We start from the raw sequence: 27,410 nt of genomic DNA on the forward strand, positions 1-27,410 counted from the left end.
AATTGTTTTATTTGGTATTTTGTTAATTGTTTGATTAGCTAATTATTTATTTGTTAATTGTTTGATTAGCTAATTGTTTATTTGTTAATTATTTATTAATTATTTGCAAGCTAATTTTTAATTAGTTATTAATTATTTGCTAATTGCTTGCTAGCGAATTGTTAATTATTTGATAGTGAATTGTTATTCTTTATATTTTTATTTGTGAAAGATTTGTTAATTCTTTGATTAGCTAATTTTTTATTGTTTGATAATGAATTGTTAATCTTTATATCTTTATTTGTTAATTTATTTATTTGTTAATTGTTTGATTAGTGCTAATTAGAAATTGAACATACTTAGTTTAGGATTGAACATCCTTAGTTTAGGATTGAAAATCCTTAGTATAATTTTTCGATAAAAGATTACATAATTAATATTACGTGTTAATGATTAATTAAAAATGCGTAAAACAGATACGACACCTCCACGGATCCCGATCCCTTTCATCCGGGGCCCTTCGAGCCAGAGGTATTTCATCTACAGCAGCATCATAAGTCCCAGCTAGTATGGGATGAGGATGCAGCTGCCAGCCGCTTGTTTCGTCCCCGGTTGATGGAACAAGCATGGGATATTTTAGGCGATCGACCCCCATCGCCGCGTATTAGATATACTATATCAGGGCGGTATCTACCATTGCGTCACTGCTGGTCGGGTACAGAATGATAGGGCTCTTGTGATGGCCATGATTGAGCGATGGCGATCGGAGACCCATACATTTCATTTCCGCACTAGTGAGGCCACCATCTCCCTTCAGGATGTGAAGGTCATTTACGGTCTACAGGTAGATGGACGTGCGTTGTATATTGAGGAGCCTCAATAGATGCCTTTGTAAAGAGAGAAGTTGACTAAGCTTACTGGTTTTGCGCCTCATGAGGGTGATAAATTGGGACAGAGTCGGGTGTCGATACATTTCCTCTCTACTCAGTTGCTCCTCGTAGACATGGAGCATCTGATTATAGAGGACACACCTCAGGTGGATGTTTAACAACATGCTCGTCTGTACCTTCTCTTCATATTCGGGGGCATCCTGTTCCCGAACACATCGGGTTCCCATGTGAGATTGAGGTATCTGTCATTTCTAGAGCATCTGCGCGAGTTGGGATGTTACAGTTGGGGTGCTGCTGTTCTGGATTACATGTATCGAGGATTCTGTCGAGCGTTTATGGGCCCGAGGACCGATGTTGCTGCATTTTGCCTACTCCTCCAAGTAATATATTTAAGTGCGTGTAATTTTATTCTAAATATAGCTTTTTGAAACGACGTCTAATAAAACATTTTTTTAATGACCCTTTCATATATGAGTGTGGACTAGGATGAGACCTTTTCAGCCCATAGCTGCTCACCCTCCGCTTGGCTACTTTGTTGATATGGTGCCATACTCGTGGAGATGGATGGGAGGTGTAATCCGAGATATGGATACGCACCACAAAGTTCTCCCGTTCAGGGATCAGCTAGATCATATGAAGGCGGACACGGTAAGTTTTTTTTATTTAACATTAGTATGTTATTTATTTTTACTATTTTAGTCTTTTATTGTTAACTAATTCAATTCTTTTTACATGCTTTTATATGGACACCGTATGTTCAGATTTTGGATCATGTGCTGGCGTTTTGTAAGGCTGGTTAGTGGTGGGCATGATACGGTATATCGATTACCATACCAAAAACTGAATTTTTTATATCGTGGTTTTGGTATTATGGTGTTTGGTACGGTATTTGGTATGCATTTTTAAAAAACTTGGTATTCGGTATAGTATTTGGTATTTGTGAAAAATATAACGAAATACCGATTACCATACCAAAGTATTCAGTTACATATATAATTCATATATATAAGTATTAAAATACTAACAACTATATAATCTAGTATTAGTACAAAATTAATTGTTTAGATGTTGATATTTTAACTAATTAAACTTGATTGAAATACCTTTTTTGGAGTATCCGTTAATACATATGGATATCGTTGAGGATCACGTGATCGACCGCGTCTTACGACAGTTCATCCATGTACAGAATATACCTGAGCCGGTTACTTGGGAGCACGACCATTACTCGCGAGACGAGTGTGCGACCGTCACTGATGCATGGCGGGCCTTTATGAAACTCCAGGTCCAGCATTGGGATCAGAGGATGGGGACCTAGCGGTGGTCGGACATGCGACTCCGGTTCAGAGGTACATGGAGTGGTACACGCGGATCACTCGCAGCTTGATTGATTACCCTGCGAGGCCTCATACAGATAGCTGAGGATATGTAGCACCCGCAGGATAGTATGAGGCGTTGGTAAGTTTTCTTAGTCTTAAACTTAATTAATCGTCTTATGTATTACATTACAAATTTATTCAATCATTAATAGTTGCAAACAAATGTAGCTACGGACCATACAGAGGATGCGCTGGGAGAGCTTGGACTATATGGAGGCCCCTGAGATAGCGGGATATGCAGCAAGGATGGTTCAGCTAGCCGAGGTGGTATGCTATAGGCACAAGAGCTCGGACGTCTCGAGGAGCGTGTTCCAGAGGTCTGCATCAAGCAGCATATGATCGTGGTCGTGGTCATGCCGGAAGTGGTGGTGGCAGAAGAGGGGATGACAGAAGGGGTGGGGCTAAAGGGGCTGGTGGCCGAGAAGATAGGAGCAAACGAGTTAGTGGCCGAGGTGGTAGGGACAGAGGGGCTGGTTGTCTAGTAGATGAGCCTAACGAGCATGCTCCAGTTCTAGCTCCAGCCCAGCAGCCTCCGTCGACTTTAGAGATCCCATCTATTTCTTACCGACCATCGACTTCAAAGCATCTGTAGACTTCAAGGCGACCGTCGACACCTCTATATACGCTGGATTTATTTTTAGATCACATGTTCTGGTCATTGTCTGCACAGCCACCAGTTCGTCATCCACAGGGTGAGCAGCCAGTTCGTAATCTATAGGGTGGCACGGAGCTGGACTTCGAGTCCTTATTCGAGGACTTCAACATGTTTTCGAGTCAAGATGTAAGTGTTTAAAATAATTATTTTAATTAATTAAAATATTTATACTAATTATTATATAATTTTCCATTTCTTAGGTTCCAACTCCAGCTCCAGCACCATCTACATCTCCGGCTCCGGGGCCTACTCATGAGACCACTGAGGAGCCAGCTCAAGAGCCTTCTCACCAGCCATTTCAGGAGCCCGTCCACACACAGGTTTGATTTTTCACAATAAAATAATGTATTAATTAATTATTTATATGTTATTCCATGTTTAGTTTAGAATAAATCTAAACTAAATTGTTTATATGTTATTTCAGGTTCATTCTTCTGTGCCTGTGGACCCGTCTCCTACTGAGATTGAGTCATCTCCTGAAGCTGATGACATTTCAGCCACCGTCGTCTCCCATAGGAAGCATATTTTGAACAAGGCCCTAAGGAAGAGAAGGCAGGATGATCATGCCATAGAGCATGTACATATTAAGAGGAAGAAGGGAGGTGGAGATGATGGTGAGGGTGGTGGGGTTCGCCTTAGGCCTAAGGTTATTCTAAAGGCTCCCACATGTGGGACCTAGGGGGATGGAGATTGTGTACTTGTAAATAAAATGTAAATTTTATGTTAATATTGTATTTTTTTGTATTATTTTCTTAATGATAATTAGTTATCTTAGTTTTTATTGTCGTTTAATAATAACTCGTGCGGCGTCCTAAATTAATCAAAACCCTAATAAAATAAAACATTTAAACCTAAAGATAACAAGTTTTCAAACAAACAAAACTTACTTCGGGGCACTTTACAACCCCTAAAACGACGATTCAAACGTATAAGTATAATTGATGTGTTAAGCCTATATTATTGTTCGCAGAAAAAAAAATATCAGGTTGTATATAAAATATTGATATTCCGGCGTTTTGAAACATGACTAATCTTTGGTCAAAGTACGAAAAAAAAGTGAATTTCAAAACTTTTGGCCAATGAACAAAGGGTTGGGGCCCTTTTTTTATACCTATATTGCTCACTAATTTAGTGCACAATAGGATTAAAGTGTAAATTTACAGTTTAATCCTATTGCACACTAAATTATTGCTCAAACGGTCCTTTATTTTTAATGCGTTATTTTGATCTCAAATGTCACTTTTTGAGTCATTTAAGTTGCACACTCGCTACTTATGTTGCATTACCGAGGACTTCGTTTCAGCAAAGTACACCGCCGCCAGGGGCTTTATCATGATTAACTAATGTTAGTGTTAGTTAGTATTATTGATGGGGAAGTGTTGAGAAGAGGTTTGGTAAATATATTTCCAGTCATTAGAATGATTGGGTGTCATTAAAAAGGTACCTATTTCTAAAAGGCTTAAATTAAAAGGTGTCTATTCCTAAAGTTTTCAAGTCTGTTGATTTGAACAGATATTTAGTTTTTTCAAAGGAAAAATTATGTGTTATAGCTAATTTTAGTACATAATTAGTGATATTAACTACCTTTTGTTTTAATTACTAATAATAACTAAATACTTTTTGAATTTAACTAATATAGCTACACAGTAACTTTCAGTTACTAGTGCACAAATACACCTAAAATTTAGCACCTCCAATTCCATATCCCCCTTTTAATGATAACAATATTAATCACTTAATATACATTACCATTCTCTCTCCTTTTTCATAATTTTTTGACTTTCTCTATTCTCACTCACTAACCATTTCAAATTTTTTATTTCTCAAATCCCTAAAAAATTCTCTCTCTCCTTCTATCAACCACCACCACGACGGGTGGCGGCCGCCCCTCTCTATTTTTTTTTTGTTTTCCATGATTTCAAGCTTTGTGGACAAATTAAACATAAGAAGGCAATTAACCTTTTCATTTTCTTTTTTATGTGAATGATGTTCCAACTAGAATGATCATTCATTATGGCTGTGGGCTTATCTCCCATTGTGGGCAAGTTGTAGCTGTAAATGCCAAGACTTTTGGGCTATGGACCAGTGCCCATAAATTTGGACCGAATTGCATTTGATCTGTGGCTAGGATTTTTTTGTTGGTCTAGGGTTTTTTAGGATTTTGAGAAGATGAAAAATATATGTATTTGTGTATGTTCTATGATATAGCTACCAATTGTTGTGGTTGGTGGTGTATTTATATGTGTTTTTCTATATTTTTGTGTATTTTGTTCAAATTAATTCCATCAGTTCATCTAGTTTCAAATACATGAGTGATGAAAATACATTGTAAGTTTTCTATATATTTGTGTATTTTGTTCAAATTGATCCATCAAATACATGTGTGATGCAAATTGTTACTCACACAAATACATGAGATTTAATATAAAAATACATGGGGTTTGATTGGTAACTTCAAATACATTAGTTATGCTATCAAATGCATGTGTAAATCAAAATGAAATCAATATTGAGAACTTCAAATACATTACCGCTAAAATACATGGGTGATGCAAATTGTTACTCACACAAATACTTGAGATTTAATATAAAATAAATGGGATTTGATTGGAAACTTCAAATACATTGGTTGTGCTGTCAAATACATGGGTAAATCAAGAACGAAATCAATATTAAAAACTTCAAATATATTGGCTGTTGAATATTTTCAAATTTTGAATTTTTGATTTTTTTATGTTTGAATGTTGAAGATTGGATGGAGGAATAGAAAATGGTTATGGAAAGGTAATCTAAAATTTGATTTTGTGGAAGGGTATGGTAAAAAAATACCAATTAATAGCTAATTAATTGATCCCACCGTTATGGCCTTAAATCAAGGGATATGTTTTATTTTTTAATGTGTTATTATGTATTTATAAGTATCAAATACATCCGAAAAAATACCTTAATTTGGGAAAACATAGCTACAAATGGTAATTTTAAAAGGTAGCTATAAATGATAGGAAACTACCAAAAAGTAGTCATTTTGTTAATTTTACCTTTTCTAAATACCTAATTATTCTAAAAGAAAAGAAGAATTTATTTTTCTCTTTCACTTCCACCGCAAATCATAACATTTTGTTCTTGTGGAAAATTCAAGTTAATTGCTTAAACTTGAATTTTATAGGCTTTGTAAAATTCTAGAGGAATTCTGCCACCATACCTGCAACAAGGAAGTAGGAGACTTAATTTTCTTAAGGGCAGAGATTACTCTATCAAAGCTGGATTACTTCTTCCCCCACTTCTGAAACCTAAATTTCTATAGATCTTAAGTAATTTAAGTTATTCAATAATGCAAGGGAAAAAGTGATAGACAGAGTAGCGATGTTCTGCATCAAACTGATTTGACTATTGTGAAAGTCAACGACGGTAAATATCATCACTTATATCTAGTTTCTATTTTCAAGTCTCCATGAATTTTGGGGTGCTGAGGTCCCTTTCTAATGTATAACTTATTCTGACTTGCATATTGAGACACTGAAACTCTATATAGAAGGACGAGTTGTAAAATAAACAACTGATCTCCATGTTTCCTTGATTAATGTAAGATGGGTTATCAAAGATCAAATTGGAATTCTAAAGTAAGAAGTCACATTAAATGGTTTGGATAAAGTTGAAAAATAATACTCCCTTGTGTTTCAATTTATGTGAATCTATTTTCTTTTTAGTCCGTGTCAAAATGAATGACCTCTTTCCTAATTTGGAAATAAATTCACTTTATAAAATGCTTTACAGCCACACAAATATTCAAGATTTATTTTGAACCACAAGTTTCAGAAGTCTTTACTCCTTCTTAAATGTCGTGTCCAGTCAAATGAGTTCACATAAATTGAAACGGAGGGAGTATGGGATATCTCAAAAATATATCATAATGACAGCACCTCAGATCTCTTCCATAGCCATTCAACTCAAATTAGATATTGAATTCTAATATTACGTTTGTTTCCTACAATTAACTAGTCTTGAATGACTTGTTAATGAGATTTATTATCAGTTTCTCTAACATTATTCTTGACCAATGTAACTGACCATTACACTCTTTATTGTCTTCATTCTTAGCCTCTTTACTGACAATTAATATTACTTTGAATAGCCTTTATGGCCTTTGCTAGTTTTCAATATTGAGACATTCTTCTAGCCATCAGAACGTTAGACCTCATTCATCTTTGTGGCCTATATAAATCTTCTTTGGTTTTCCATTGAGTAATAGAAAAAGATCAAGAGAATACATGCCAGTATTCTTCCTCCTATATATTCCAAATTGCTGGGTTTTATATTGTTAATCTTTGTTAGATTCTGGCTTCTAGTTTTATACTAAAAAAGCTTATTGAATCCTGGGGTAACACCCATACCACGTGAAATATCCTTAAGAACAGTGCTTTAATTGACATTCCTCAAGCTTTGAAGAGATCCCTACAGTGTTTATGATTATGTATTGTCCGTAAGATTTTCAACAAATAATGACTTTGGCATTCTAATGTTCTCATCAGTGTGAACTAGCATCTGATTATTTTGCGAGGAAGTTGAAAACCACATCTTATACTGCTTGAAGATTGGAATAGCTTTGATGACAGTAATATCGGGTTCCATGTTTTCGTTTTAATTTTACTATCCTTGTGATTTTTGAAATCTGATTTACATAAATGCTAGGGTGGGTTCATAATTATACGAGGATCGCAAAATATTTGCATGCTGTGATAATTGGAATAACATGTTTAAAGGAAAATTTCTTTATTCTTTTACCAAATGAAATTGATTAGTTGGTAGTATATAATTTGGTCGAATGCATGAAATATGTGAATGGTTATTTTTAAGGTAGTAAAACATGAATTAGACTTACAATTATACTTGAAATATTTATTCTTGAGATACATGAAATAGTTTGTATATTATTTTGGATGAGTGAAAATATACATATGTTAGTTTGATAAGAACAAAATGTCAAACTGTTGATGTTTAAGGGTTACAAAGGATTAGTGAAAGCCATTGGAAAAGAATTTGAAATCCTACAAAGTGATCAAGGAAGTGAAATCAGTCTTTTTCGCCACATCGTGTATGAGGGGAATCGAACCCCCTCCGCCAGTGAGGGTAATAATTTATTTATAAATATAGAAAATTCTAATTGGAAAGTAACCCAAGATAATAGTACAACGATCATTGATAATGTCGAAAGTCAGAATGATACTACAGTAATTGCGAATACGAATGTATTAACTTTAGACAATATGTAATATGAAATTTGTTTCTTCTTTGGATAAAGAAAAGAAATTGACTCTCCTATTGAACTTAGGAGGAGTGAAATACTTACGGAGAATAAGAATTTAAATTCTGATTTTTATTTTTTCTTAAGCAAATTATGTTTTAGTTGAAGAAAGCACATATAAAGTATTAAATAAAATACTATTGTCTTGAATCTGGATGAAGATCAAAAGAAGTGAAGCAATGGCTTCAGGTTGTGTTTCCTAAAAATGAAAAGAAAATTGTATTGGTCATAAAATCGTTGTATGGACTAAACAAGCTCCAAAAGGTATGAAAAATTGATAAATAATATTATCAAATAGTTTGTAAATATAACGGAGCCTATTAAAGGATTTCAGGTTCACAAAGAATTACAGAGTGATAGTATATTGTTATGTTTGTGATGTGCTATAAGAATAATATGCAAAGAATGAATGGAACTAAGAAGTTTGAATTCTCAAGTTAAGATGAAAGATTTGAGAGACGTTTCCCATAGGTATCAAATTAAAAATGTAGTGGGAGTTCATTTTGTGTGAATATTACTACACTGAAAAGGTTCTTTCCAAGGTGTTTAATCATTGGGGTATTAGGAAATTTATACTCAATTTGATGGTTTTATCAATTGATTGAGAAATGAAAAAGATTTATTATCAAGACTATGCTAGTGCAGTGATAATTTAATGGTATCCCTAGTTTAATTGCACTAGTTTTTGCCTTTGATATACCGAAATATGCTCATAATCATAGCAGAGAACATTGGAGAAGAATCATAATGATACTTGGTTATCTTAAAAGGGAAAAATCTTTACCTTATTTTAAAATATATATCTTCAGTATTGAAGGACATTGTGATGCTAGTTGGATAACTAGTGTAAACGATAATAGGTTAGCGTCTCACTAGATCCTATTTTGGATAGAGAAGAAGATTCACGAGCTTCTAAGAAACTGACGTAGGCTACTCATTTCTTTATGAAATTTGAATTTATAGATGCAGCGAGATAAAAAGGGCTGGAAGACTTTATAATGTTGTGGCCACAACGGAAGCCAATTGTTCTCTTTACACTGTGACAGTGAAGCAACAATGTCTAAGGCACTTAGCATGATATACAATGGAAAATATAGACATATTGCTTTGAGACATTAGTATATACGACAACTGATTTCCGATGGAATTATCACAGTTGTGTACATCCGGTCTAAGGACAACCTTGCTGACTCGTTTACTAAAGGACTCGCGAGGGATATGGTAATAAGCACTACACCTTCTATGGGTCTAGGGTGATCTAAATTTGTCATTGTTGACACCCAATTTTGTCCCTCCTTTATTTAATTTTATTCACTCGGGCGTCTAAATTTACTGACAAGCTAAATATTTTATTTTCACTACTATTATTTGCGCTACTTTTATTTTCAACATTACGAGCATTACTTTATCATAAATTTTAAATGTTCGTCATCGTTTCATTTTTTCCGGTTTGGAATCGTTAAATTAATTACAAGACAACACTTTGTAAAATCTTTATTTTTCTACATATTAATTATTACTTGTCTTTACATAGTATATGTTGTACTAGTTATTAATTTAGAAGCCCAAAGATAATTAATATGGAGGAGGAATTTCAGCCAAATAAATGGCCCAAATGACTGAGCCCAATCTGTATGAAGTCTAAATAATTAGCCCACTACTTTAACCCAATACCCGGTCCAGCCCAACACATTACCCGATCCGGCCCAATTCCCTTATTCTTTTATCCTAATCTCTTCTTTTCTCTTTTCCCTCTCTGGCCGCCCCCCCCCCCCCCCCCCCATTTCTTTTCTCTCTCTCTCCCTCACGCCCCCTCCACATCGTCTCCCTCACGTTCCTCTCCACCACACCTGCTCCCTGCCACTTCCACCACGTCTGTCCCCCACGCCTCTGCTCCCCACTTCCTCTTGTTCCCCACGTCGATCGTCTCTCTCCCACGCTCCTCTCTTCACTTTAACACAAACAAAACCCTATAAAATGTGATCCGGAAGTTGACAAAAAAAAAAGGAGGAACGGAGCATTTTTTAGGAGAAGGGATTATTCAGTGTTGGGAGACCATCTTCCAAGCTTGAATCGGTTTTTCGGTGAACTTTAGCCGCGGGGGACTGAAGATTGTTTTAGAAAAAGGGGATTGAGAGGATTTGAGGGGATTTTCGGTATTTTGGGGGGGGATTTATCAGACTTTTGAGGAAGGGGATTCAGCGTCATCGTTTCGAATTCAAGAATACGAAAATTCAGAGGTCTTTGGTAGTCATTGCTAGAATCTGAAGATCATTTTGAAGTTCGAATCGTTCGTCGTAGTCGAGTTTAGATTCGAGACCTCGACGCCCACTTCACTGCACCCACGAAAGGTCGGTGAATCTTAAACTTTAACCTTTTTCCTTTTTTTTCTTTCACTGATGAATCTGTCGGTTTGAAATGAAATTAGAGTTTCTAGTGTAAAAATCATGCCTTCGGAATGTGTTAATGTCATATATGTGGTGCTTGTGTTGATATCCGGACATCTGTTATATTGGTGTATTGTGAAAGTAGACATCGAGCTTTGCTCTTGTCGACACCTGCTTCATTTGGACTAAATTCATTTTTAGAAATCATGTACTAGGTTTGTTGTTGCTTTCTGCCTATATAAATTTCAGAGTTCTGCTGCTGTCTAGATAATTTCAATTAAATTTTAGCTTTGTTTGCTATTTGTTTAAAGTGCAACATGGTTTGGTCGATTTGATTTTATAAGCATATTAGTATTACGCAGTTTTGGTATGCAAATTGAGAAGCATGAATCATTTATAGCTTTTAGTGTTCTTTCCATCTGTTCATAAATGATTTAGTTTGAAAAGATATTCAAAGTATGGGTTGTTAGGTAACGTGATTTAGTCTTCGAATGCATACGTATTTAGCTTCGCATTCCTGTTCTCATTTGAGTCTGTTCTCGTCTTCAGTTAAATAGACTGCTCTTTATTCCCCCCCCCCCCCCCCCCCCCCCCGGCCAAAGAATCTTGACTTAATTGTTGGTGAGAATTCATGTGGATTGCTAAGAACTTTTGCATTTGTTGATTATTGAACTGTACCGAACAATCTGTTGCTTCCCTTGTTATTCATCACTGTCCTCATCGTCATTCTTCTCTTTGCTGTTTTTTTTTTTTTTTACTTTGGTTGATTTCCAATACATCTTGCTGCTGCTATTCTCTCAGAATCACGGTTTAGTTTTTAGGCAACTTTGACCAGTCTCATCTCTGTTCGCCTAGTCGAATCATTGAAATGAACTAAGGAATTTTACCCATTACATCATATACACTTTGTATATACTGAACAAGATTGATGGGCATATATACCTGCTTTGAACAGTTCTTGAGTGTGCAATGGTTTTCTTTGCTAACATAATTGCCAAATGCTACTTATGGTTGTTGTATTGCTGCCATTTTAATACGTTACATGCTGCACAATTAATCCTACACCTTGATACTTTCCTTGGAGAAACTATCCTGTCAAAGCTAACGTAGTAAAGGGACAAACTGCCTATGGATATTTGACAATGCTATTCGTGAAAAATTAAGAATCAAGCCTGTCCACCGAAACTTTCTTTGTTTGCTCGCTTGTCGTGTCTGATGAGAAACTGAACTGATTGTTCTCGCCTTATGTACTTGGTCATGTATACATTTGCATTGTCTTCCCTGATTTATATGTTGCTGGGAATTGAATGATAACATTGCTCACTTTGTTTACTCGTTTTTATATGTGCAAAGAATCATACCACTATTCTAATCTTCATCACTTTCTTTGTTTGCATGTACACCGGAGTCGAATAGTCTTACTTTAAGACTCGACGTCATCCCGCAAAGGCTTGGAATGCGCATCTACTCCATCATTCACACCTCCCGCATTCGGTGTTGGGCTAGAAGCCCAACGCAATTTCTCCTCTCGTGTCCAGCTCATCCGCATTAGTACAATAAAAATAAAAGATTTTGGGCCAGGGCCCAATAATAGCCAACAGCGACCCGCGGCAGCATTTCTAAAAAATAGGTTGAGCCCATTAATTATATTTACTTCCCCTTGTTTATTTTATTTCTGTGTGTCTAACTTGTATTATGCAACTAACATTTTGCTTTGTTTTGGTTTTCTTAGCTAGAATGAATCTTAGTAAAATTAGTGGGAAAATCCTAGTATAATAGGTGGTTAGTCAAAAATAGAAGCCAATAATTAATTTCATAAATTTCATTTTCTTCCTTTATATTAAGTTATTTATAATTTCTATAATATTTATCTTTCTTAGAATAATTGGTCTTCGAAGTGGCATAACTACATATTTTGAATCAAAAGAACCATGCGTTGTGTTACTATCTTAAAAAAAATTCAAGACGTCACTAACATACAAATACTAATCCAAGTATACTCTATAAACGTTATTTTTAAGATTTATTCAACTATGCATACTTTTAGCCTAATATAATTAAATAAAGTCAATAAAAAGAAAACTCATGCCTTTTGTATCATATTTATAATAAAATTAGATTTTGGTTGGCATTGTCATATTAAAACAATTTTATCTAAAGTTTCAAATTCGCTAAACTTACTGCCTATATGAAAACCATTACCTTTTCAAATTCGCTTTCAATAATACTTAAAATCTTTTTTTTTTATACAAATTATTCTATTCTACAGGTCTTATTTTTAATAACATTTTTACATTTTCTTTTAAAACCTTAGCAATATTTATAAGCTATTTCACAAACATTCAAAATATTATATTTACATCTTAGCCTAGTTAATCATAAGTCCGGTCGGTTAACCATTGTTAATGGGTCTTAAAGGATGCCTAATACCTTCCCTTTAGACTAATTGAACCCTTACCTAGAATCATTTGGTTTCGCAGACCTTAAACAGAGTTAACTTTAAAAATAACTTTAATAAACGTTCGGTGTTCTAATTCACCATAAATAATTAGGTGGAGACTCCTTAAAATAAACAAAAAAAGGAATCACCAATATGTTGTACTTCTACTTTAACCCGGTCAAAATGGGGTATGACAGTCATTAGTTACGGGAACCTTACCTTTCTTATTCCTCAGCAATACTAAAGGTTTAAAAGGTAACAACAAGTTGTTATGTGATGGTTAGCAAGTACTGGAATTTAGTACTTAGAAAAAGGAGGGTGAGTACAAAAGTGTTCTTTATGAAGAAATCAGAGTTCGGATTAAGAACTAAGTAAAGTTCAGGGTAAGGACTTGGTAAGTTCAAGATAAGGACTTGGTTTAAACTTCACCTATATAAAACACTTGAAGTGGTGCCGCTTCGGCCAAAGTTGGAAGATAAACTTGGTAAAGTGTAATGAATTCAGGAGATAGCATAAGAACATAATCGGGTGCTAAAACTCATGGTGAACGAGTTGTGAAGTTGTCACGATTTATGTGTATAAAGCTTTTCCGTCTTGTCAAATAAGAATTGTGGTTTAACATAATTTAATCTATCCATCAATTTCTACAAGGTCTTGAAGAGTTTATATAAGTAGTAGGTCTAAATCGAAAGACACCTACTAGATGCATAAATCTCATAAACAGCATCAATCACTAACAAAGTGGGGGATTGTTAGTGTTAGGTACCTATTCCTAAAAGGTTTAAATTAAAAGATGTCTATTCCTAAAGGGTTCATGTCTGTTGATTTGAGCAGACACTTAGATATGATAAATACTTGATTATTCTAAAAGAAAAGAAGAATTGGATTCCACTTTTTCTCTTTCACTTCCACTACAAATCACAACATTCTCTTCTTGTAGGAAATTCAAGTTAATTGCTGAAACTTGAATTTCATAGGCTTTGTAAAATTCGGAGGAATTCTGCCACCATCCCTACAGTAACAAGGTGGAAGGCTTAAATTCAGTGGCGGATCCAGAAATTTAGAGTCGTGGGTGCTTAATTTTTTTTTTATTTTTAGCATAGAGTTGCTATACCCACAAAATATAAATGTATAACTATTTGAAACTTGATTGTGAAGATTTTTGACAAGTACAATAAATATCATTGGAAAAAAAAATTCATTATATTCTGTTTGTCTTCGGTGTCGTCATACTTTGTTAATGATGAACTACATAAGTTTGTAATTCCAAGATCAAAATGTAGTGCAAGACTTGTCCTAGGTTGAAAATAAATTGATACTTTATTTTATTGCACAATGAAGAACATCAGATTTACAACAAAAGAATTTAAATTATGTTTATATTTTGGCATTCAATTTTAGAAGTCTTACATAAAAAATTAACAGGGCAAAGAGGAATTATACCAGCAAAAAATGTCAAAACGACTGAAACCAACATGAGGGAGAAGAAGATTGTTTAAGATTGGAGAAATTATGACCAAATAAAAGGTATATGTTATGTTGCAGGGAAGGTAGAGTTTTGATTATTTTGGAAATATATAGAGTTTGGGGTAAAGAAACTATAAAGAAAAAGAGAAATCCAAAGAAGCAAATAGAGAAAAAAGAAAGGAATATAAATAAACTTCTATGTTTATAGAAAGAGGGTCTAGAAAATGGAAAGAGAAAATGAAAAAGAAAAAGAAAAAGAATCAATTTAACGGTAAAAGAAAGAGAAGAAAAGCATAACTGAATTACAAAAGATGAAGTGTTATAAAATGAAGCTAAAAGAGTAACAATAGTAAAGAATGAAAACAATAGAAATAGATAGACAAGAGAGGAGAGATTTTATTATTCTTCCAAAATGTGTTACAAGTTCATACCATATGAAAACTTATGCCTCTATTTATAGTGCTACATATGCATTCAATATATGAGATAATGGAATAACCATTAAGATGGTAGAAGATAATGGAATAACCATTAAGATGGTGGAAGATAATGGAAGAGGCATTATATTTGTGTAGTGGACATCCATACTATATATTTCATAACACTCCCCCTTGGATGTCCATAGATGATGTGTATCGTTAAAAACCTTATTAGGAAAAACCCTGTGGGAAAAAGCCTCAATGAAGGAAAAAGAGTACACATATCTAGTAATACGCTTTGAGAGCTGCCTCATTAAAAACCTTACCAAGAAAAACCCAATGGGACAAAACCTTGGTTAAGGGAAAAAGAGTACAACACGTATTTCACTCCCCCTGACGAAGACCAAAATTCAGATGTCGGAGTCTTCGCATTCCAATCTTGAATATCATCTTCTCAAGAGTTGAAGTTGTTAAAGATTTGGTGAACAAATCTGCAGGATTGTCACTTGAACGGATTTGTTGCACATCAATATCACCATTCTTCTGGAGATCATGTGTGAAGAATAACTTTGGTGAAATGTGCTTCGTTCTATCTCCTTTTATGAAACCTACTTTCAATTGGGCAATGCATGCTGCATTATCTTCATATAAGATTGTGGGTATTTTATCACATTTCAAACCACACTTTTCTCGAATGAGATGTATCATTGACCTCAGCCACACAACTTCACGGCTCGCTTCATGAATAGCTATTATCTCAGCATGATTTGATGAGGTAGCCACAATAGACTGCTTTGTAGATCTCCAAGATATGGCAGCGCCCCCACAAATAAATACATAGCCTGTTTGAGATCTAGCTTTATGTGGGTCAGATAAATACCCTGCATCGGCATAACCAACAAGATCGGGATTGCAATTGCTAGAATAAAATAAGCCCAAATCGATAGTCCTCTTTAGATACCTCAATATGTGTTTAATTTCGTTCCAGTGTCTCCTTGTAGGAGCACAACTATGTCTCACTAACACATTAGCTGAAAATGCTATGTCAGGCCTTGTGGTATTGGCAAGATACATTAGTGCACCAATTGCACTAAGATATGGTACTTCTGGACCAAGAATTTCCTCATTCTTTTCTTGAGGTCGGAACGGATCTTTATTCGCATCAAGTGATCGAACAACCATCGGAGTACTTAATGGATGTGCTTCATCCATATAAAATCATTTCAACACTTTCTCTGTATAGGCAGATTGATGGACAAAAATGTCATTTGTCAAATGTTCAATTTGCAAACCAAGGCATAATTTTGTCTTTCCAAGATCTTTCATCTCAAATTCCTTCTTTAAATAATCAATTGCCTTTTTGAGCTCTGCAGGAGTTCCAATAAGGTTTATGTCGTCAACATATACAGCAAGTACAACAAACTCCGATATTACTTTCTTTATAAAAACACATGGGCAAATTGCATCATTTGTATAGCCTTCCTTTAACAAATATTCACTAAGGCGATTATACCACATGCGCCCGGATTGCTTCAAACCATACAATGATCTTTGTAATCTGATTGAATACATTTCCCGAGACTTTGAACTACATGCTTCAGACATCTTAAATCCTTCAGGGATTTTCATGTATATTTCATTTTCAAGTGATCCATATAGATATGATGTAACAACATCCATCAAATGCATCTCAAGTCTCTCATGGACAACGAAACTAATGAGATAACGTAATGTTATTGCATCCATAACAGGGGAGTATGTCTCTTCATAATCAACACTAGGCCTTTGTGAAAATCCTTGTGCAACAAGACATGCCTTATATCTTTGTATCTCATTTTTCTCATTTCTTTTTCGCACAAAAACCCATTTATAACCAACAGGTTTAATGCCATTAGGTGTTTGGACTACAGGTCCAAAAACTTCCCGTTTGGTAAGTGAGTTTAACTCTGATTGAATTGCCTCTTGCCACTTTGGCCAATCACGTCTTTCTTGGCATTCTTTAACAGATTGGGGTTCAAGACCCTCACTATCTTGCATAATTCTTGTTGCAACATTATAGGAAAAGACATAATCCACATTTATTTCCAATCGATTCAAATTAGTCCCAACATTAATTGGATTAATTGATATTTCCTCATTTTCTTGAGTCCCAGGCTCATTGAATTCTTCAAGAATATCACTATTGCTCAAATCTCGAATTTCTTTATGAGGTTCTTTCGTAGTTTCATCTTGACCATTTGTTTTTCTTTTTCTAGGATTTCGATCCTTAGAACCCAGTGGTCTACCACGCTTCTGGCGTGCTTTGGACTCGTTTGCTATGACACTAGTAGATGGTCCTACAGGGACATCAATCCGAATTGGGACATTCTCTGCAGGGATATGTGATTTGGTAATCCTTTTCAAATCTGTAAATGCGTCTGGCATTTGATTTGCTATTTTCTGCAAGTGAATAATCTTTTGAACCTCTTGCTCACAAATAGAAGTACGTGGATCAAGATGAGACAATGATGAATTATTCCACAAAATTTCCCTTTTTATTTCATTATTCTCTCCCCCTAATTTTGGGAAAAATGTCTCATCAAATTGACAATCTGCAAATCAAGCAGTGAACAAATCTCCGGTTAATGGTTCAAGGTAGCGAATAATGGAGGGCGATTCAAACCCAACATATATTCCTAATCTTCTTTGGGGACCCATCTTGGTGCGATGTGGTGGTGCTACAGGCACATATACGGCACATCCAAAAATTCTTAGATGGGATATATTAGGTTCTTGACCCAAAACCAATTGCAACGGAGAAAATTTATGATAGTTTGTCGGTCTGAGACGAACAAGTGTTGCTGCATGCAAAATAGCGTGACCCCAATCAGCCAGGGGCAATCTCGTTTTCATGAGTAATGGTCTTGCAATCAACTGCAGTCGTTTAATTAATGACTCTGCAAGGCCATTTTGAGTGTGAACATGAGCTACAGGATGTTCAACTCTTATCCCAATTGATAAACAATAATCATTAAATGTTTGGGATGAAAACTCTGCAGCATTATCAAGGCGAATAGACTTTATCGGATTATCAAGAAATTGTGCCCGTAATCGAATTATTTATGCCAATAATTTCGCAAACGCCAGGTTGCGAGATGACAATAGGCACACATGAGACCATCTAGAAGAAACATCTATTAGGACCATAAAATATCTAAATGACCCACTAGGAGGGTGAATTTGTCCACAAATATCCCCATGTATACGTTCCAAAAATTCAGGGGATTCAAACTCAACCTTTGTAGGTGATGGCCTAATAATTAACTTGCCTTGATAACAAGAAGGGCAAGAAAATTCATTGTTTAAAAGAATCTTCAGGTTCTTTAATGGGTGCCCATTTGAATTTTCTATAATTCGTCTCATCATTATAGATCCAGGGTGTCCCAATCGATCATGCCAAAGTACAAACGTATTGGAGTCAATAAAATTCTGGTTTACGACAGAGTGTGCCTCAATTACACCAATTTTTGTCCAATATAAGCCAGAAGACAAAGCAGGAAACTTTTCTATAACAACTTTCTGGCCAGAGACATCCTTGGTGATACCGATATATTCAAGATTCATCTCATCCATTGTTTTAATATGGTATCCATTTTGACAGATATCTTTAAAACTTAATAAGTTCCTTCTGGACTTAGGAGAGAACATGGCATTGCTTATAATGAGTTTTGTTCTCTTAGGTAAAATTATGGTGGCTCTTCCGGAGCCTTCAATCAAACTAGTACTACCAGATATGGTATTAACTTTTGCCTTACCCATAAGTAAATGAGTAAAATATTTCTTGTCTTTGAATATCGTGTGTGTAGTAGCAGAATCAATCAAACAAATGTCTTCATAATTGGATTTTAATCCAAACTTGCTTTGAGAATAATCCATATCTTCAAGTGAAATTACATACACAAAATTAAATGAATACCCATTAAATATTAACACTTATACACATATAAAGTCAAGGAGGTTAGATAAAAATAATTTCACGTATTTTATCCGGTAAAATGAAGTACTGACATATTCATTACCATGACTCGTGCAAAAAACAAGTTGACAAGCTATCATCCATGTGACTTGTTACCACATCCCTCCAATTAGAAACTTAATAGGGTATAGCCACATTATACACATCTCAATCTATGCTAACAAGCTATAGAATAAAAGTACCAAGAGACATGAATTAAATATGTAACTGTAAAAATGAAATAGCATAACACTGCAATTTATACCACTAGATTTGATAAACCAATTCCCATCTTTCCAGTTCGCTCTTTAGTAGTATATTAATTCTATTATACTTCACGTATAAAGTGTTGTGATTAAAAGAATGCAAAGTGTAGATAAAATGAAAAAATCTTGTCGGCCAGAGGAATAGAAGAAGTAACAAGATATAGATAATTCAAACTCCATTGAATTGGTGTCATAAGTTTATAAATCTCCCAAAATACTCACTGAGCCTCTATAATTAGTAAGCAGAGGATACTAATACCAATATTAAAATATTATTTAATCCAGACAAACCAGATTTAAATTTTTTATTAATAACTGACTATAACAAACTTACTAAATCTAGACTAATTAAAAATAGTACTCATGTAAACAACTACTGTCACATGGTCTTTTATTCATCAACTATTACAACTAGTAAAAATTAAAATAAACAACTCAATCATCTCTAACCACAAAACCATCACCAATCAAGTGATCTATCTTTCGTTCAGGGTGCTCAAAGAAATCTGCTACATCCAAGTGTGTGATGTCAATTTGATTTTCAGAGATAAAATTAGCTTCGGGATTTTTCTCTTTTCTTTTAATTGATGCCTGATAAAGCTCAACCAAGTGATTTGTCGTACGACAGGTACGTGACCAGTGTCCACTTCCACCACATCGATAGCATTTGTTTTCTGAGCCACGTGCTTCTGGCACTTCATGCCTATCATCTTTCTTTTTCCCTTTTTGGTGGTGATTTTTCCTTGAAGAGTGATTAACACCAGGAAAATAATTTCTTCTTTGACCATTATAACCACCACGACCACGACTATTATCACGACCACGACTATTATCATGACCACGACCAGGGCCACGACCTTTTCCACGCCTGGAGTAGTGGGCATACACCTCTTTCACTTCGGGGAGTGGTGCAGCGCCAGTAGGTCGATTCTCGTGATTTTTCATCAGCAAATCATTATTTTGTTCAGCCACAAGAAGATGAGCAATCAAATCACAATACTTTGTGAAACCTTTCTCTCGATATTGCTGCTGCAGGAGCACATTCGAGGCATGAAAAGTGGAGAACGTCTTTTCCAGCTTATCAGAATCACTAATCTTTTCTCCACATAGTGTCAATATAGAAGTAATTCTGAACATCTCAGAGTTATACTTCATAACTGATTTGAAATCTTGTAGCCTTAGATTGATCCATTCATGTCGTGCTTTTGGGAGGAAGACCATCTTCAGGTGGTCATACCTTTCTTTCAAGTTTTTCCATAAAACGAGTGGATTCTTAATAGTAAGATATTCAATTTTCGGATCCTCATCAAGATGATGACGCAAGAATATCATAGCCTTGGCATTTTCTTGGTTGGATGCTTTATTATTTTCTTTAATGGTGTCTCCAAGACCCATAGCATCAAGATGGATTTCAGCATCTAGCACCCATGATAGGTAGTTCTTGCCCGAAATATCAAGGGCAACGAACTCGAGTTTTGTAAGGTTAGCCATAAAATAGAGAGAATAAAAATATTACCTTAACCTTCAAAAATTCCTTGAGACGGTAGAGTCTCGTGCTGATAACGTGTTATAAAATGAAGCTAAAAGAGTAACAATAGTAAAGGATGAAAACAATAGAAATAGATAGACAAGAGATGAGAGATTTTATTATTCTTCCAAAATGTGTTACAAGTTCATACCATATGAAAACTTATGCCTCTATTTATAGTGCTACATATGCATTCAATATATGAGATAATGGAAGAACCATTATGATGGTGGAAGATAATGGAAGAACCATTAAGATGGTGGAAGATAATGAAAAAGACATTATATTTGTATAGTGGACATCCATACTATATATTTCATAATATGAAGAAAGTAAACAAAACAAAAAAAAAACACAAGTGGAACAAAAAAGCTCTGTCGTTAGAGCTGGGGATTCAATCACGCGCATTCGTTGTCATCTTCACTGAGCTTCACCGCCCGACTTGTAGCCACAGCACCAACATGTATTTTGTTCCTCTGGGTGCTCATTATTTTATTTTGATCAACATTACCAATTTTCTATCTAAATATGTAGAGTCCGGATCGAAAACAATGGGTGCTCGAGCCCCCACATAGACATACGTGGGTCTGCCCATGCTTAAATTCCTTAAGGACAGAGATTACTCTATCAAAACTGGATTACTTTTTTCCCACTTCTAAAGCCTATTTTTCTAACTAATAGAAAGCATGGGACCATAAATCATCATAGAAACAGTAGCATTCAATTCAAAGAAAAGAAATTTAATATCGTATTCGTCTAGAAAAGAAGCGAAAATTAAATTTTCTTTATTATTTTACAGAACACAGTTACTCAAACTAAATTTCACATGTCACATCACAAAGATTCATGAATTTATCTAGGAATTCACCGATCATTTGAGTATTTATATGGTCATCTAAGCTCACATGCTTATTATTCATGTATATATGCGTGCAAATTTATGGACAAAGGCGCAATAAACCAGCTCGTGGACAAGAACAGGTCGTAAACCGGTTTGTTCCACACACTCAGGCGGGCTTATTTCTTCTTGATCATGGGCCACAAAAGTGAGTGTTATTCTGCATCATTTTCATATTCATTCCACTGAATCAATTTGTTTTTTCATGCAAGTTTATTGATTAAGTAAATCTAAAGACACTCTTAACATGATATGATATTGACTATACATAATTATTTTTAAAAGAACTCAGACAATTAATTGAGAGAGAGAGAGAAAAAGTGTGCGTGTATGTATATAGTATTTGTTTCTTTTAAGTAATGAGTTTTATCAACTTCCAAAGCGGAGGAAATTTTCTAGAAATCTTGGAGCGAAAATTTTACACAAAAATAAAATAAAATAACAAGCAAAAACAACTACTGCAAATGAAAGGCTATGAATTGATGTTGGATCGTAAATTAGTGCATAACATTTTAAAGAATATTGGTTCAAGATTGAAAAAATATGTCGGGGTTCGAGTAATTTATTTACATCATGGAGTTTTTTTCAAAAGTTACAATTATATTTTTAATAATATGGGATGATTTCTTAACCATATTTTGAATAGAATGATATTTTAGAAAATTATATGAAAAATAAGTAACTTTTTAGTTAGAAAAATAACTAACCTCGAGTGACCTTCTATGTATATGTAATTAACCTCATATAGTAATACTTATTAAACATTTCAAAGAGTTATTACTTCTATATATAAGCAAGAATGTGGAGTTTTTGTTGTCCTCACAATGTCATTTTGTTATTTCCTAGAGTTACTTTTAGAAGTGACATGTGTTGTTGATTTGTTGTTCAACTTTAAGATTTTATCTTATTCCTCTTTTGTGTTGCCCTTAATTGAGTTTAGTATTACTTTAATTGCCATCACATAATTTGGTAAATAAGAAAAAACACTTTTGAAATATTTTGCAAGACTAATTAAATTCCCTCCTCCCCGCTCCTACTATTTTGCGTTGCATTTACTGATATTTTGTCACTAATTTTATACATGGTAAACAAACACGTGTTGTTTGTATTATTTTATTTATAAGCTTTTGTCAACAAAAAATAATCTTAAAAAATATAATGATCCAAGTAGCAGTGCAACTATTCAAGAAATAAAATAACTAACAATTCATATATTTTTTATGTAGTTTTCAAATATATAAATTTTATTTTAATGATTCAAAAGAATTATAAGTCCACATAGTTAGTAAATCAAAATATTTAAACGGTAAGAAAAATATAGTAAAAGGTTTAACTGCCCAGATAGTAATACCTTCACATAAAATGACATGGAAGGAACACTTTTTTTCCTTAGCAAAAAAATGAAATCAAGGAACATATTCATTACATAATAAATCTACTAAGACATTAGACATTATGCATATTCATTACTCAATATTTCTGTCTTCTGAGATGGACATCACTAACATATATAGATATTTGCAATTCTATTTATAGATCTTATCCTCCTATCTTAAGCTCAAAAAATATAGATACCACTAACAATATTGCTTGTGCACTCCTCTAGAGATTTTAGAATTTAACATTACTACGGATAATTTGTTGAGTTTTTATATGATGAGCTTGCTAATGAAAGTAGTACCTTTAGCATGGCTTATGAAATCAATGAATATATTTTTGTGTTGTTAATTAATTTAAGCTTAAAATCGATTGTCGTATTTGTTCTTTTTTCTTGGAATGTTTTATAAAAAAGTGTAACACGGTCTATTTGATGTTGAATTTCAACAATAAATATTAAAATACCCAGTGCAATAAAGAAAAATAAAGAAGAAAAACATTTGCAAACAAATTAATGATTAGCTTCGTCAATGACTATTGCTTTGTAATGCATACTTTCAATGAGCTTGCTATTGAAAGTAGTGCTTTTAGCATAGCTTATGAAATCAATGAATATATTTTTGTGTTGTTTATTAATTTAAGCTTAAAATCGATCGTCGTACTTGTTCTTTTTTTCTTGGAATGTTTTATAAAAAAAGTGTAACACGGTCTATTTGATGTTGGATTTCAACAATAAATATTGAAATACCGAGTGCGATAAAGAAAAACAAAGAAGAAAAACATTTGCAAACAAATTATTGATTAGCTTCGTCAATGACTATTGCTTTGTAATCAGGGGCGGTCCTACGTGGTTTCAAGTGGGTTCATATGAACCCACTTCGTTGAAAAATAACACTGTATATACATGTATATTTAATCTGTTTTTAAAAAATATATATGTATATACAGTGTTATTTATATATTTCTTATATATTGAACCCGCTTGGTAAAAATCCTAGGTCCACCATTGTTTGTAATGCATACTTTCATTTCCCGTTAATTATAACGTCACTTATTCACTATTAATAAATCATAGTTTCTTTGCTTATTTGAGGTTGAAAAATCGAGCCAACATTTCTTGAACACTCAAATATCTTTTTGCAGTAATTGATTAGTCAACATTGATTTAGTTCAGAAAAAATAAGCGAAATTAATCCAACATATGACAAAGTTCAATTTGGATTATTGGATACTATATTCTCAAAATCATTCAATGAAATTAAAACGAGAAGAGCTCTTAGACCATGAATTTATTTGAAAATAAAAAGAAATTTTTCTTTAACTTTCAAATACTTTTATATTATGATTTAGTTTTTAGGACTTCATAGAAAATGTCGAACTACTCCTTTAATAACTTAATGTCACAAAAAGCGAGAAAAAAATAAAAAGTCAAATTTAATTTTAATGTTAGTATTGAGCCTGAACTTAGCACGGATCGAGTGACACTAGTTATCTACAATAAGGGTTAAACGACAATTTATGCAAAGCTACTGCCGCAGGAGTTGGATTCGTCAAGTATAAATATTAATTAATTCAATTAGGAAGAACAACTTTCGATGGATTCAAAGGAATGGATATGCTCCATACATTTGAAACAAACTCACCAGGAAAAACCTTTATCCTTTTTTGAGAAGTTGTCTAAAAAGTCATGGCCGTAGTACTCCTTTCTAGTGGTATTCCTTTATGTATATTATTCAATGGCTGCTTTCACGTTTTTGGGGAAAAAAAGTTGCACAGATAGATTATTTTATAGAGGCTGCCCTAAAAAAGCAGTGTACGAATTAATATTCTTTTGATATTGTTTTGCGTTTGTATGGCTGTCTGGATCAAAGATTCTTATTAATTTATGATATAACAAGCTGCATTTTTTCAAAGATACGTAAATTGTCATTTATTGACCATATGATGTGATAAAAAATTTCCTCTGAGCCGAGGTCTTTCGAAAACAGTCTCCCTACCTTTCAAGGTGGGGATAAGGTCTGCGTACACTTTATCCTCCCCAAACCTCACGTTGTGGGATTCAACTGGGTTTGTTGTTGTTGTTGTATGATGTGATAAAAATATGTGCGCTCCAAGTTCTTGAGATATTGTTTTGCCTGTGTATCTATCTGTATCGATTAAATTGTGGCGCAATCAAGTGACTGGACAAATTCGCATGTGTTACAAAATGAGAGAAAAATAAAATAATATAAAAATGGAGATAAGATTATATATAGAGGGAAAATATGGATATTGTCTTATGCAAGTATGTGTCATTAAGTAAAAGATAGAAAACATTTCATAATGAGAAATCATCTGTCATAACCCAAATAGGAGGCCGAGATCGGCATCCCGGCTTTACTTGACGAGCATCAACTTACATATCCTTTAATCATCTTAAGGGCCAACATGAACATGATCATATACACTTTAATGGAGTGAGACAACGTAAGCAATTTCTAACTTCTAAGATTAGAGTAACTTTGAAGAACCATTCGTACATGTTAAGTTGCATTCGGATTCGTGCAAAAAATGGTAAGGATAAGCCTTACATACCTTGTAATGTCTTGCCCAACCACAAGCTAAGCTTAACCCGCAACTCCTTAGTCGACAACCAGGAAAATGATACTATCGTCACGATGCTAGTGCTATAACTATCGCATTTGAAGGATACACTTTATTCTATAACAAATCAGGCAGCACCTCCCCTGTTTGCTTAACTTCCCTCAAGTTCAAGACAATCAGAAAATAGTTCACACAACAATAATATTCCTAACAAACTCTTTAAACAATTCAACAATCACAACGAGCGACAAGCTCAGTTTTACGATTAACAAACTATAGCTTTAAACCCCTTCTTTCTTCCAGAACTTGTTAACAACAGGAATCACAATATACTCAGTTTATTCCATGAATTTTTAGCCAAAAAATACCATAATTGGGTCTTCAAGACAGTTCAACAAACAACGACAACAAAACTACGATTTTCGACTTTTATCTTACGGGTTTTCAATCATAGGAGCTCGTCATGACTCTTACAAGCTAAAATACATGAAGGAGAAGTTAAATATTAACTCAAATCACTTGAAACAAGCTCCAACACGAGCTGGAGAAACTCCTAAATCCACCACAACAAGAAGAACAAGAAACTCACTAGCACCGTAGGATTCCCGGTGTTTGATTTGCGTTGTTAACCTTTGGATTTTTTTTTATCACACCCTTTAGGGAGTGTTCAGGAGAGCTTAGAGTCTGATTTGGTCGAGCATATGAAGTGAAATGAATAGAGCACCACTTCAGTCTTTAAAAAGAAAGTTCCACCGCCTTATGTGGGTCCCAAAGGGCTGCTTGTGCAGTCTTCCAAAAATGCGAATATCTCTGTACTCCGAAGTTGTATCAACAAATAGTTTAATTAATTGAAAACTAGACTTGTAGACCTTCAATTTGATGGGTGGATCACCCTATAACTTCAAGTATATTAGGATAAAAGCTCGGTGACATATGATCCAAATTTCAGTAGAATTATGAATGTAACTTACGATAACTTTTCCCGGCTTTTGTTTTACAACTCGCTTGACTTCAAAACTTAACATATGACTAATAAACACTTCAAAACCTTAAAACACGACCTCATTATCATATTAAGCACTCCTAATTTTATCCTAAAAGTGTGGGTTATAACATCTTCGATTCGTTTAACCTCCAAACCTCACAATAATTCCTTAACACTTGTTTAACCCATCATTAACTTTGTAAAGGTACTCAACCTCTTCGGATAATATTGATTCACTTACAATGCATTCTAACATGAATGTATGGGTTGTAACATCCTCCATCCTCTTTAAGAAAATTTGTCCTCGAATGTAAAGGCGTCTTAGAGGAGAAACTAACTTTTACGGGATTTACGAAATTTTTAATAGAGTCTCCTCTATAAACAGGACTATATCAAACCTGCCACGCAGCCAAAAAACATACTATATGCCACACAGGGCTATAAACATGCAACAATAACTCATTTGCCCCACACGGCAACCAATGTCAATGAAAATATGAGGAACTGTAACTTACCTTGTAATCAAATAACGTTGTGCTTCTGGAATGTTGTAACACTTCAATTCTGAATATGACTTGTGAAGACTCTAGTTTATTAATAATCTCCCATGAATACATTTTACTTTCTCTACCACTTAATGAACCAAACCAGGCCTAAATAGCTCTGATTCGCCTATTTTGAATTACTCAATAGGGGATCTATGGTTGGCCTTATAAGGAGAAGGATCCACTCTAATGTTGAAATGGTAGTTGTTAATTGGGCATCTCCATCTGATATAATGGACTCTAGAACACCATGTATTCGTATTGTTTCTTTTAATGCATAACTTTACATCATCTTTGACTGTATGAGTTGTTCTAT

The 27,410-nt window shown here is 34.3% G+C and overlaps 2 protein-coding genes across 2 annotated transcripts; one reads left to right on the forward strand and one right to left on the reverse strand.

The window, feature by feature from the left end:
• Positions 1-357: 357 nt before the first annotated feature.
• Positions 358-3,582, forward strand: LOC132637371 (uncharacterized). Its single transcript, XM_060354467.1, has 6 exons — positions 358-1,517; positions 1,631-1,685; positions 2,059-2,327; positions 2,417-3,029; positions 3,104-3,223; positions 3,328-3,582. Exons 4-6 carry the CDS (start codon positions 3,012-3,014, stop codon positions 3,580-3,582), a joined length of 393 nt encoding a protein of 130 aa, XP_060210450.1. The 5' UTR covers positions 358-1,517; positions 1,631-1,685; positions 2,059-2,327; positions 2,417-3,011.
• A 16,031-nt stretch (positions 3,583-19,613) lies between these two features.
• On the reverse strand, positions 19,614-20,123 carry LOC132637372 (uncharacterized). Its single transcript, XM_060354468.1, has one exon. It carries the CDS (start codon positions 20,121-20,123, stop codon positions 19,614-19,616), a length of 510 nt encoding a protein of 169 aa, XP_060210451.1.
• Between the last annotated feature and the right edge of the window lie 7,287 nt (positions 20,124-27,410).

Source organism: Lycium barbarum, chromosome 4 (genome assembly GCF_019175385.1).
Source record: "Lycium barbarum isolate Lr01 chromosome 4, ASM1917538v2, whole genome shotgun sequence".
Lineage (NCBI taxonomy): Eukaryota > Viridiplantae > Streptophyta > Magnoliopsida > Solanales > Solanaceae > Lycium > Lycium barbarum.